The sequence below is a fragment of the Tiliqua scincoides genome, chromosome 4 (genome assembly GCF_035046505.1).
Source record: "Tiliqua scincoides isolate rTilSci1 chromosome 4, rTilSci1.hap2, whole genome shotgun sequence".
In the NCBI taxonomy this organism is placed as follows: domain Eukaryota; kingdom Metazoa; phylum Chordata; class Lepidosauria; order Squamata; family Scincidae; genus Tiliqua; species Tiliqua scincoides.
The window spans coordinates 888,554-901,952 of NC_089824.1; the positions used below are offsets into that span (position 1 = coordinate 888,554).

At 50.9% G+C, this 13,399-nt stretch overlaps 1 protein-coding gene across 2 annotated transcripts in view; it reads left to right on the forward strand.

Annotated features, from left to right (window-relative positions):
* The first annotated feature begins 368 nt into the window (after nucleotides 1-368).
* HGH1 (HGH1 homolog) overlaps nucleotides 369-13,399 on the forward strand; it is a 33,816-nt gene continuing 20,785 nt past the window's right edge. The window contains exons 1-6 of one of the 2 annotated variants that reach the window (XM_066625337.1): nucleotides 369-1,009; nucleotides 1,173-1,273; nucleotides 1,499-1,597; nucleotides 1,835-1,926; nucleotides 11,026-11,148; nucleotides 11,782-11,929. In XM_066625337.1, coding sequence (XP_066481434.1) covers nucleotides 471-1,009; nucleotides 1,173-1,273; nucleotides 1,499-1,597; nucleotides 1,835-1,926; nucleotides 11,026-11,148; nucleotides 11,782-11,929 — 1,102 coding nt within the window. In that variant the 5' untranslated portion in view covers nucleotides 369-470. The remainder of the gene's footprint in view (nucleotides 1,010-1,172; nucleotides 1,274-1,498; nucleotides 1,598-1,834; nucleotides 1,927-11,025; nucleotides 11,149-11,781; nucleotides 11,930-13,399) is intronic. The other variant, XM_066625338.1, reaches the window with a different exon arrangement.

Here is a 13,399-nt window from a genome sequence, read left to right on the forward strand (position 1 = left end):
GTAAGGAGCCCTGCTTGACCTTCATCCCCTGCATGGGTGGACTTGTGAAGCTCTGAACAGCAGTGTGGTGTGCTAGGGGGTACAAAGCACCATGTGTTGCGTGGCGTCTCATCTCCCCTTTGGAGCCATTCCGGAATGCAGCACGTGCCGCTCCGCACCGCCTTATACACCACGCTAGCACGCCGTGGTGAGGGGCCACGCAACAGCAGTGCTTTGCACCCCGACACCACGCTTGCACTGTGGCGAGGAACCGTGCGACGCGCAGTGCTTTGCGCCCTCTAGCTGCACTCCTGGCGCTAGGCAGAGCCTCCCCCCGCCTGGCGGCCCGCCCAGGGAGCCCAGCCCAGAGGGCCCGGGCCACTCCGCACTCCGGGCGCCCGACAGTCGCGTGGCGCTCTGCGCGTGCGGCTTCCCGGGCGGAGGCGGCCCTTCCGGCGGGCGCGCGGGCGGAAGCGTGGCGAGGAGCGGGCATGGAGGAGGACGCGGCCCGGGAGCTGCTGCGCTTCCTGCGGCCGGAGGCGCGGCCGGACGTGCGGGCGCGGGCGGCGCGGGCCGTGCTGGGGCTGACGGGCGGCGCGGAGGGGCGGCTGCTGCTGGCGCGGGCCGGGCGCGGGGAGCTGGCGGCGGCCCTGCTGGCGCTGGCCGGCGACCCCTCCGCGGACACGGCCCGGGACGCCTGCCTGGCGCTGGTCAACCTGGCGGCGGAGCCGGGGCCGGGGCCCTGCCTGGCGGCGGCCGTGGAGCACGCGCCGCCCGGCCTGCTGCGCCGCCTGCTGGAGCCCGCCTGCCCGCTGGCCGCGCCGCTGTGCGCGCTGCTGGCCAACCTGGCGCGCGAGGAGGACGCGGCGCGGGCGCTGCTCGGGGCGCTGCGGCGGGAGGGCGCCGGGCCGGACGCGCTGGTGGACGCGCTCTGCGCCGCGCGCCCCGACGCCCCGCCCGAGCTGGGCGCGCTGCTCTGCAACCTCAGCCAGCTGCCCGAGGCCCGCAGCCTCCTCCTCGACAGGAGCAGGCAGGTGGCGCCCCCGGGGCTCCTTGGAAGCCCCCCACCCACCTCGCCCCCCTCCCGGCTCTGCCTGGCCTGCCTCCCTCCCTCGCACCCCACACTGGGGCTGGGCACCAAAGCCTGCTGGGCAGGCGCTCCCGCCTCTCCTGAGGTGTGTCCCTCCCCGCAGGTGCCTGGTGCAGAGGCTGCTGCCCCTCACGCAGCCTGCCGGCTCGGCCCTCCACCGAGGGGGGGTGGTTGGCACTCTCCGGAACTGCTGCTTTGACTACGGTGAGCAGAGGGCGCGTGCTCTCCCTCTCTGCCTGGGGGGTCCACATCCTCTTCCGCGGGTGTCTGCTGCCTGGCAGAGGTGTTGCTCTGGCGCTCGCTCCACTAGTACGCTCACTGCTGCACTTACTCTGCTGAGGGTGCCTCTGGTCCCTCCGGGTGGGACCGGAGACCTTCCTGCTGCCCCAGATTGCCACAAGGGCTGTCTTTGCTGTTCCCCTCTTGCAGAGTGCCACGAGTGGCTGCTGAGCGAAACAGTCGATCTGCTTCCTTTTCTTCTGCTTCCTCTGGCTGGTCCAGAGGAGTTTCCGGAGGATGAGATGGAAAGTAAGTCCCGTTGGGTGGGTGGTGGCAAAGTACCTGTGCTAATGGGTATAGCGAGGCACCATCGGGGAACAAGTTCAGGGTCACACTGGGAGATCTGTGACGAAGCTCTCTTCTCTTTGGCACAAGGTCTGGAGCAGTCAAGGCTCTGCTGAACTGCAACACAGGCAGAGTGATTCCCCTAATGTTGCACGTCTTGATGGTTCACTTGGTACGTTCTCTTTCTCCCCTTCACCCCAGAACTGCCCCTGGATCTGCAGTACCTGCCATCAGAGAAGCAGCGAGAACCAGACCCTGACATCCGGAAAATGCTTTTGGAGGCCATCCTGCTGGTGAGCCTCTGTGAAGGGTTGTGGGTAACAACTTGTCTCATAAATGCGAGATCTGGTACCTACTGTGGAGTCTGAAATCAGGAGAATGGTGGAATTTTCTTTGGCAGGTTTCTGTCGTCTTTGAGGGGCTTGAGCACTGCTTGTGGGCAAAGTGTGGCAGATATTTAAGTGGGGAGGCGCACCTCAGGTTGTTGTCTCTTCACAGTATGTATGCAAACCTAACATAAGAACAGCCCCACTGGATCAGGCCATAGGCCCATCTAGTCCAGCTTCCTGTATCTCACAGCGGCCCACCAAATGCCCCAGGGAGCACACCAGATAACAAGAGACCTGCAAGGCCTCCTGGGAATTGTAGTTAAGAACATAAGAACAGCCCCACTGGATCAGGCCATTGAGCCATCTAGTCCAGCTTCCTGAATCTCACAGCAGCACACCAAATGCCCCAGGGAGCACACCAGATAACAAGAGACCTCATCCTGGGCCCTCCCTTGCATCTGGCATTCTGACATAACCCATTTCTAAAATCAGGAGGTTGCGCATACACATCATGGCTTGTACACCATAATGGATTTTTCCTCCGGAAACTTGTCCAATCCCCTTTTAAAGGCGTCTAGGCTAGACACCATCACCACATCCTGTGGCAAGGAGTTCCACAGACCGACCACACGCTGAGTAAAGAAATATTTTCTTTTGTCTGTCCTAACCCGTCCAACACTCAATTTGAGTGGATGTCCCCTGGTTCTGGTGTTATGTGAGTGTAAAGAGCATCTCCCTATCCACTCTGTCCATCCCTTGCATAATTTTGTATGTCTCAATCATGTCCCCCCTCAGGCATCTCTTTTCTAGGCTGAAGAGGACCAAACGCCGTAGCCTTTCCTCATAAGGAAGGTGCCCCAGCCCCGTAATCATCTTAGTCGCTCTCGTTTGCACCTTTTCCATTTCCACTATGTCTTTTTTGAGATGTGGCGACCAGAACTGGACACAATACTCCAGGTGTGGCCTTACCATAGATTTGTACAATGGCAATATAATACTAGCCGTTTTGTTCTCAATACCCTTCCTAATGATCCCAAGCATAGAATTGGCCTTCTTCACTGCCGCCGCACATTGGGTCGACACTTTCATCGATGTGTCCACTACCACCCCAAGATCTCTCTCCTGATCTGTCACAGACAGCTCAGAACCCATCAGCCTATATCTAAAGTTTTGATTTTTTGCCCCAGTGTGCATGACTTTACACTTACTAATATTGAAGCGCATCTGCCATTTTGCTGCCCATTCTGCCAGTCTGGAGAGATAAGAACATAAGAACAGCCCCACTGGATCAGGCCATAGGCCCATCTAGTCCAGCTTCCTGTATCTCACAGCGGCCCACCAAATGCCCCAGGGAGCACACCAGATAACAAGAGACCTCATCCTGGTGCTCTCCCCTACATCTGGCATTCTGACTTAACCCATTCCTAAAATCAGGAGGTTGCGCATACACATCATGGCTTGTACCCCATAATGGATTTTTCCTCCAGAAACTCGTCCAATCCCCTTTTAAAGGTGTCTAGGCTAGACGCCAGCACCACATCCTGTGGCAAGGAGTTCCACAGACCGACCACACGCTGAGTAAAGAAATATTTTCTTTTGTCTGTCCTAACCCGCCCAACACTCAATTTTAGTGGATGTCCCCTGGTTCTGGTATTATGTGAGAGTGTAAAGAGCATCTCCCTATCCACTCTGTCCATCCCCTGCATAATTTTGTATGTCTCAATCATGTCCCCCCTCAAGCGTCTCTTTTCTAGGCTGAAGAGGCCCAAACGCTGTAGCCTTTCCTCATAAGGAAGGTGCCCCAGCCCCGTAATCATCTTAGTCGCTCTCTTTTGCATCTTTTCCATTTCCACTATGTCTTTTTTGAGATGCGGCGACCAGAACTGGACACAATACTCCAGGTGTGGCCTTACCATAGATTTGTACAACGGCATTATAATACTAACCGTTTTGTTCTCAATACCCTTCCTAATGATCCCAAGCATAGAATTGGCCTTCTTCACTGCCGCCGCACATTGGGTCGACACTTTCATCGACCTGTCCACCACCACCCCAAGATCTCTCTCCTGATCTGTCACAGACAGCTCAGAACCCATCAGCCTATATCTAAAGTTTTGATTTTTTGCCCCAATGTGCATGACTTTACACTTACTGACATTGAAGCGCATCTGCCATTTTGCTGCCCATTCTGCCAGTCTGGAGAGATCCTTCTGGAGCTCCTCACAATCACTTCTGGTCTTTACCACTCGGAAAAGTTTGGTGTCATCTGCAAACTTAGCCACTTCACTGCTCAACCCTGTCTCCAGGTCATTTATGAAGAGGTTGAAAAGCACCGGTCCCAGGACAGATCCTTGGGGCACACCGCTTTTCACCTCTCTCCATTGTGAAAATTGCCCATTGACACCCACTCTCTGCTTCCTGGCCTCCAACCAGTTCTCAATCCACGAGAGGACCTGACCTCTAATTCCCTGACTGTGGAGTTTTTTCAGTAGCCTTTGGTGAGGGACCGTGTCAAACGCCTTCTGAAAGTCCAGATATATAATGTCCACGGATTCTCCCGCATCCACATGCCTGTTGACCTTTTCAAAGAATTCTATAAGGTTTGTGAGGCAAGACTTACCCTTACAGAAGCCATGCTGACTCTCCCTCAGCAAGGCCTGTTCGTCTGTGTGTTTTGAGATCCTATCTTTGATGAGGCATTCCACCATCTTACCCGGTATAGATGTTAGGCTGACCGGCCTATAGTTTCCCGGGTCCCCCCTCTTTCCCTTTTTAAAAATAGGCGTGACATTTGCTATCCTCCAATCTTCTGGCACCGTGGCCGTTTTGAGGGACAAGTTGCATACCTTAGTCAAGAGATCTGCAACTTCATTCTTCAATTCCTTAATAACCCTTGGGTGTATGCCATCAGGGCCCGGTGACTTATTGATCTTTAATTTATCAATGAGGTCTGAAACATCTTCTCTTTTAACCTCTATCTGACTTAACTCCTCGGTTAGGAGGGGCCGTTCGGGCAGCGGTATCTGCCCGAGGTCTTCTGCCGTGAAGACAGATGCAAAGAACTCATTTAATTTCTCTGCCATCTCTAAGTCTCCTTTTATCTCCCCTTTCCCTCCCTCACCATCCAGAGGGCCAACCGCTTCTCTGGCGGGTTTCCTGCTTCTAACATATTTGATCCTTCTGGAGCTCCTCACAATCACTTCTGGTCTTCACCACTCGGAAAAGTTTGGTGTCGTCTGCAAACTTAGCCACTTCACTCTTCAACCCTGTCTCCAGGTCATTTATGAAGAGGTTGAAGAGCACTGGTCCCAGGACAGATCCTTGGGGCACACCGCTTTTCACCTCTCTCCATTGTGAAAATTTCCCATTGACACCCACTCTCTGCTTCCTGGCCTCCAACCAGTTCTCAATCCACGAGAGGACCTGTCCTCCAATTCCCTGATTGTGGAGTTTTTTCAGTAGCCTTTGGTGAGGTACTGTGTCAAACGCCTTCTGAAAGTCCAGATATATAATGTCCACGGGTTCTCCCACATCCACATGCCTGTTGACCTTTTCAAAGAATTCTATAAGGTTTGTGAGGCAAGACTTACCCTTACAGAAGCCATGCTGACTGTCCCTCAGCAAGGGACGAACCTTTGTTCCTATGTTGCTTTTCCAAGCATCCCTGAAAGCTTAGAGGATCTTGGGAGGAATAATGTTGCCCTCTGCAACCCTGCTGAATTGCTGCTGACTGTAGAGGTTGGGTTTTATGCTGGTTGTGGGTCCCCTCATTGCAGGTTCCTCACTGTTTTGGATACAAGACCCCTGCAATGGTTAGATGTCCATGTGGCAAGCAAGGCTCAGTGGCTGGAGTTCATGAAAGCAACATGTGAACATCATACAATTAGAAGGCACAGGTGTTTATATGATGCTCAGTACTCAAAAGTTAGCAGGTGGGGACTTTCCTCTACACAGAGTTCTGATGAGCTTAAGCAACAGCGATGGGTTCTTCCTGAGCTTGGCAATTTCAAATGTGGACCAGGCCCCACTGCCCAGAAACATGGCAGTAAAGCATGCATTCATGATTTAGGCATTGGGAAGGAGCAGCTCCAATGCTTGCAGGTGTCTTGCAGGCATTTGCGCGTATACTAAACGCAACATAGTTTTTCCGCTTACAGGGAAAGGGAAAGCAGGTGCCCTGAAAAGAAATGAGGGCCCCAAGAAACCCACAGAAGAATCTCTGCAGTTGAGAGCGGAATAGGAAGCTGTGATCTCACTGGAACTGTTGAGGTGCCGTGTCTGTGCAGCTGTGGCTGGGCCTGGCATGTAGACCCAACAGAGAGATGTGGGGGTGGGGGAAGTGCAGGTGGCAGTGAGTGGCTGAACAGCAGCGCCTCTTGTTTTGTTGGGCAGGCTGATCTGAGGCCCTTCCCAAATAGATTTACCTGGTCAGTGGCACTCTCTGATGCATGGATCCTTACAGAGTTCTTGACAGTAGAAATGAGGCAGCAGGATTAGATTGTGATTTTAAGGGCACAGGAATTGTGCCTCCATCCCCAGCATAACAGTTGTCAGATTCCTGCCATTGGTTCACTTACAGTTGTGGCTGAAAATGTGGCCATTCTGTGGAGGCCCCAAGAGAAAGACCAGACTTTTAATAATGATGATGAAATAATAATACAGGCATTCACCGCAGACACTCGCCTATAAGTCAATCCTACAGATAAGCTGAGGGCTGGGTTTGAGCCAACAATCATGGAATTTTCTATGACCCTCGGATAAGTCGGGGGCTAAACTTAGGGGGGTGTCTGACTATAGTTTTGTCTGATTTTACCCGAGGGCAGATCCTGAAAATAACCTACCACTAATTATTACCTAAGAACTGTAGTCTCTAATTTATTAAAAACACAGTAAAAGACCATAAGATGCATTTTTATTCTTTTTAAATTCTGGTCTTCATCACCTTTTTGTAAGCACTATCAGAGTAAGTGTAGTGTAAACAACATACCAGTAAAACAGTGGATCCCAACCTGGTATTCATGTACTCCCAGGGACACTCAACAGGACCTTTAGGGGTACTTGAAAAAAAATGGAATAATGGTAGAAAAAGGCAGGTCATGCTCCAGAATGCTCCACAGCACAGAATGCTGTGAAAGCCCCACCAATTGCTAGTTTTTGGTCATCAATTCATGTATGAACCAGTGATTGAAAACCAGCACAGTAAAAAAGCTGAAACATAATATGGAAAGTGATCAATCACCCAGAATTTCTCAGCACACTTCTGGTGCAAAACAGTGCAAAGGCAAAGTCTTCTGTACTTCAAACAGATAAAAAGAGAAAACACTGTGATAAATACACGAAGTCTGGGCTTTCATATAGAGGAGATGAGGGCTTGTATTATTAATTACGAACATTTTGCTAATATGAAGGGTACAATTTATGGAAATGGGCTGCCAAGGGATAGGCAAGTGAAAAAGGTTGGGAACCACTGCAGGAGAACCAGGAATCAAATCCACCTTTAAGGTGTCTGGTGTGTTAAGCCAGAAGCTCTACGTACAACATACAACCCATAACACATAACTGGGAGTGTGCAATTCAATTCACAGCAGAGAGATGCAGCTGCATATATTTGCAACCCTTTTTACTCAGAAGTAGACCCACTGCTTTCCATGGGTGTTATTCTTAAGTAAGGGTGTGTTGAATTATAGCCTGCTTCATATGGAAAGGAGGATTCCCATCCTGGTGTTTCAAAAAACAGACCTGCTTTGCAAGCATTTGCCAAGCAGAACCAGGCTATAGCAGAAGGAAGGAGAATAAAAGGTTAACCAATTGCTTCTAAGGAGCTGTGCCTGCCTGCTGCTTGAGAAACTTGGTGCCTGTCTGCCGCTTGAGAAAGGAAACTGTTCAGAGTTGAAAGGCTCTGCCCTCTGATTGACCTGGAGATCAGGCGAAGTGAGAATTGGAGCTTGGTTACTTGGCAAAAATTTTCACGTACTGTAGGAGAGTATCTACAGCATATACTGCCTTTCTTGGTCGTCAGATTTCTCTGCAGACTTTAATTCAAGGCGGTTTACATGGACAGGCTGTTCTAAATCCCCATAGGGATTTTTACAATTGAAGAAAAGTTAAGAACATAAGAACATAAGAACATAAGAACAGCCCCACTGGATCAGGCCATAGGCCCATCTAGTCCAGCTTCCTGTATCTCACAGCGGCTCACCAAATGCCCCAGGGAGCACACCAGATAACAAGAGACCTCGTCCTGGTGCTCTCCCCTACATCTGGCATTCTGACTTAACCCATTCCTAAAATCAGGAGGTTGCGCATACACATCATGGCTTGTACCCCATAATGGATTTTTCCTCCAGAAACTCGTCCAATCCCCTTTTAAAGGCGTCTAGGCTAGACGCCAGCACCACATCCTGTGGCAAGGAGTTCCACAGACCGACCACACGCTGAGTAAAGAAATATTTTCTTTTGTCTGTCCTAACCCGCCCAACACTCAATTTGAGTGGATGTCCCCTGGTTCTGGTATTATGTGAGAGTGTAAAGAGCATCTCCCTATCTACTCTGTCCATCCCCTGCATAATTTTGTATGTCTCAATCATGTCCCCCCTCAAGCGTCTCTTTTCTAGGCTGAAGAGGCCCAAACGCCGTAGCCTTTCCTCATAAGGAAGGTGCCCCAGCCCCGTAATCAGCTTAGTCGCTCTCTTTTGCACCTTTTCCATTTCCACTATGTCTTTTTTGAGATGCGGCGACCAGAACTGGACACAATACTCCAGGTGTGGCCTTACTATCGATTTGTACAACGGCATTATAATATTAGCCGTTTTGTTCTCAATACCCTTCCTAATGATCCCAAGCATAGAATTGGCCTTCTTCACTGCCGCCGCACATTGGGTCGACACTTTCATCGACCTGTCCACCACCACCCCAAGATCTCTCTCCTGATCTGTCACAGACAGCTCAGAACCCATCAGCCTATATCTAAAGTTTTGATTTTTTGCCCCAATGTGCATGACTTTACACTTACTGACATTGAAGCGCATCTGCCATTTTGCTGCCCATTCTGCCAGTCTGGAGAGATCCTTCTGGAGCTCCTCACAATCACTTCTGGTCTTCACCACTCGGAAAAGTTTGGTGTCGTCTGCAAACTTAGCCACTTCACTGCTCAACCCTGTCTCCAGGTCATTTATGAAGAGGTTGAAAAGCACCGGTCCCAGGACAGATCCTTGGGGCACACCGCTTTTCACCTCTCTCCATTGTGAAAATTGCCCATTGACACCCACTCTCTGCTTCCTGGCCTCCAACCAGTTCTCAATCCACGAGAGGACCTGTCCTCTAATTCCCTGACTGTGGAGTTTTTTCAGTAGCCTTTGGTGAGGGACCGTGTCAAACGCCTTCTGAAAGTCCAGATATATAATGTCCACGGGTTCTCCCGCATCCACATGCCTGTTGACCTTTTCAAAGAATTCTATAAGGTTTGTGAGGCAAGACTTACCCTTACAGAAGCCATGCTGACTCTCCCTCAGCAAGGCCTGTTCATCTATGTGTTTTGAGATCCTATCTTTGATGAGGCATTCCACCATCTTACCCGGTATGGATGTTAGGCTGACCGGCCTATAGTTTCCCGGGTCCCCCCTCTTTCCCTTTTTAAAAATAGGCGTGACATTTGCTATCCTCCAATCTTCTGGTACCGTGGCCGTTTTGAGGGACAAGTTGCATACCTTAGTCAAGAGATCTGCAACTTCATTCTTCAATTCCTTAATAACCCTTGGGTGTATGCCATCAGGGCCCGGTGACTTATTGATCTTTAATTTATCAATGAGGTCTGAAACATCTTCTCTTTTAACCTCTATCTGACTTAACTCCTCGGTTAGGAGGGGCCGTTCGGGCAGCGGTATCTGCCCGAGGTCTTCTGCCGTGAAGACAGATGCAAAGAACTCATTTAATTTCTCTGCCATCTCTAAGTCTCCTTTTATCTCCCCTTTCCCTCCCTCACCATCCAGAGGGCCAACCGCTTCTCTGGCGGGTTTCCTGCTTCTAACATATTTGAAGAAGCTTTTATTATTCCCCTTAATGTTGCTGGCCATGCGTTCCTCATAGTCTCGCTTGGCCTCCCCTATCACCTTCTTACATTTCTTTTGCCACAGTTTATGTTCCTTTTTATTCTCTTCATTAGGGCAAGACTTCCATTTACGGAAGGAAGCTTCCTTGCCCTTCACAGCCTCTCTAACTTGGCTGGTTAGCCATGCGGGCACTCTCCTGGATTTAGTGGAACCCTTCTTTCTTTGCGGTATACACCTCTGCTGGGCCTCTATTACTGTTGTTTTAAGCAGCCTCCATGCACTCTGGAGAGACTGGACTCTTTTTACCCTCCCTTTCAACCTCCTTCTAACCAGCCTCCTCATTTGAGGGAAGTCCGCCCGTCGGAAGTCAAGGGTTTTTGTTAGAGATTTGCCTGGTATTCTTCCCCCAACGTGCACGTCAAAACGGATCGCAGCATGATCACTGTTCCCCAATGGCTCAGTAACGTTTACATCTCTAACCAGGTCCTGCGTACCGCACAAAATTAAATCCAGAGTCACCTGTCCTCTGGTGGGCTGTTCTATCTTTCTATCTGTTCTATCTGGTGGGCTGGTGAAAGTTCTATCTTTCAAGAACCACAACATTTCAGATGGATCTTTCTGATCTGGTATCACATCTGGTCTCCAGTTTCCTCCCGTACAAGCTGACAAGCAGCTCCTCCATCTCTCACATGGAGGGAAGACGCTTCTTTGCTCACACCAAAGGGCAGGTGGAATAACTCTGCTTGGCTTGTCAGCTGCTTCAAGGTCTCCCGATTCACGGTGCTTGTGGCCTCGCACTGGCAACCTTCGGAGGTTATCTTCAGGCAAACAGAGGCTGGACCAGACCTTCTGCCCTCCTGCTTTTGCCCATCTTCTTTCACTAGGGCCCCAGCGCATAATCTTGGTGGATCTCCAGCCCCCTCCCCCGTGACACCAGTAAGGCTCCTCCAATTCATAGGCAAGATTTGGCTTCTGTAGTGCTACTCCTGTCCCTGTTTTCCATGCTCTTTTGCAGCTGACAGCCACAAAGCCGGGGCGGCAGCTTGTACGGGAGAAAGGCACTTACTTCATCTTGCGGGAACTGCACAGGTGGGAAGCGGACCCTGGCGTCCTGGCTGCCTGCGAGAAGCTGATCCAGGTAAGCAGAGAGGAGGGAGTAGTTAAGCATTCCCTGCCCAGTATCCTGACATCACCCAGGCCTGGAGGGTGCAGCAGAGCACTGCATTGTGAGTGCTGACCTGTCGGCACTGACATGGGGGAGGAAGCTGTCAGGGCCTTGGCAGGAAACTGCGCTCACCTCTTCCACTAAAACACTGCATAAGGTTTTGCTTCTCAGCTAGCTTGGGAGGAAGAATTCCAAATGTCTGCCCTGTGCAAGAAGCCTGAAGGGAGCGGTGGCATTTGGCTTGGAAGAAAAGGGACAGTGGGACACAGTGGCCATGTTGAGGCGTAGAGGAGCTGGTGCTGTGGGCAGTGGTGGCAGGTGGAGGCGCCTCTATAGTGATTGAGGGGCTGGACTCTGGAGAAGAGCCTGAGCATCAACTGGATGCATTGGGGCTGAGAGGACCTGTCTTTTCTTGAGTGCAGGGCCCTCATCTTTCGGCCCTTTGCACGGCTTTTCCTCTGTAAAACCTTTGGATAGACTGGGTGTGTGGGACGCAGTTACTGCCTGGAGATAAAGTCTTGGGTTGGGCTGTGTGTCTACTATGGGTTGGGCAGGCTGGTCCCTTTACTGCCTCTGAAATGTTCTGGGTCTGCTTGCCCTGAGCAGGTCCTGATTGGAGATGAGCCTGAAGCTGGGATGGAGAACTTGCTGGAGGTGGAGGTCCCTGCAGACGTGGAAGAGCAGCTGCAGCGCTTGGACCAGGAGGAGGAGCAGACAGGAGGCCTGCATCATACCCAGGAGGAGCATAAAGATGGTGTGCAATAATCTCTGCTGGGAAGGCATAATATAATAATATTAAAAAGGTGGCATAGTGTTAAAAAGGTGGCAGAGCAGCTTTTAAACAACCCTGGGAGAAAGCCGACAGGAGCTGAGGGGTATCCGGTTCGGGACTTTTCATTCCTGTGGCATGAGGATGGGGAGGTTAGAGAAGAACAAGGCAGGGATAGAGTAGGAGTAGGAATTGGGAGTGGAAACATGATGGGATGTGATAGCCTGTCCAGCAAAATGAGAGACTGCAAGGAAAGAATAAGCAGCCCATCTTGGGGAACTTTGTATACAAGTACTTTTATGCTAATGCCCAAAGTCTCCGAGCAAAGATGAGAAAACTGGAATGTTTGATGACTAGGGAAAATATTGACATAGTAGACATAACGGAAACATGGCAGAATGCGGAGAACCAGTGGGATACCGCAATCCCGGGCTATATCTATAGGAGGTACAGAGGGGCGTGTTGGTGGTGGGGTGGCCATCTATGTTAAAGAAGGGATGGAATCCAGCAAAGTAGAGATTGAAGGCGGGTCCGACTCCACCATAGAGTCGCTGTTGGTTAAATTACACAGGCCTACAAAATTGAGAGTCAGAAAAGTTTTTCCCAAACTTTATGGTGGTTTGATATGAATTCCAAAAATGGCATCCGTTTTGCCCTATTACGTCTAGTTTTGGAGATATAGTATAGCCTCCGTAGTGAATGGTTCAAGCAGCTTCCTCATGAGGAAGACATGGTGTAGGCTTCCTCATGAGGAAGCTACTTGAACCAGTCACTAAAGAGGCTATGCCGTGTCTCCAAAATTAGACATGATAGGGCAAAACAGGTGCCATTTTTGGAACTGACACCCCAAATATACACAGGAATTGGTGTAATGTTTAAGGAAGCAAAATGTGTGTTGGCTTGTGTTATCAGGTTCGAGGAACGATGTAATAGTGGGGGCATGCTACCGTTCTCCGGACCAGAAAGGGACCTTGAAATGAGGAAACAGATCAGGGAGGTGTCGAGGAGGGACAGGGTTGTAATCATGGGGGACTTCAGTAATTCTCACATCAACAGGTCAATTCATGCTCTGGTCATGAAAGAGGCTGGTTTTCTTGACATACTAAATGACTGTGCTTTAGAGCAGGGGTCCCCAAACCCCGGCCCTGGGGCCACTTGCGGCCCTCAAGGCCTCTCAATGCGGCCCTCGAGAGCCCCCAGTCTCCAATGAGCCTCTGGCCCTCTGTAGATTTGTTGGAGCCCACAGTGGCCCTACGCAATTGCTCTCAGCGTGAGGGCAACTGTTTGACCTCTCGTGAGCTGTGAGATAAGGGCTCCTTCCACTGCTTGCTGTTTCACGTCTGTGATGCAGTAGCGGCAGCAAAGGAAAGGCCAGCCTTGCTTTGTGCAAGGCCTTTTATAGGCCTTGAGCTATTGCAAGACCATTCATTCATTCATATAAGTTCATCTTTAATA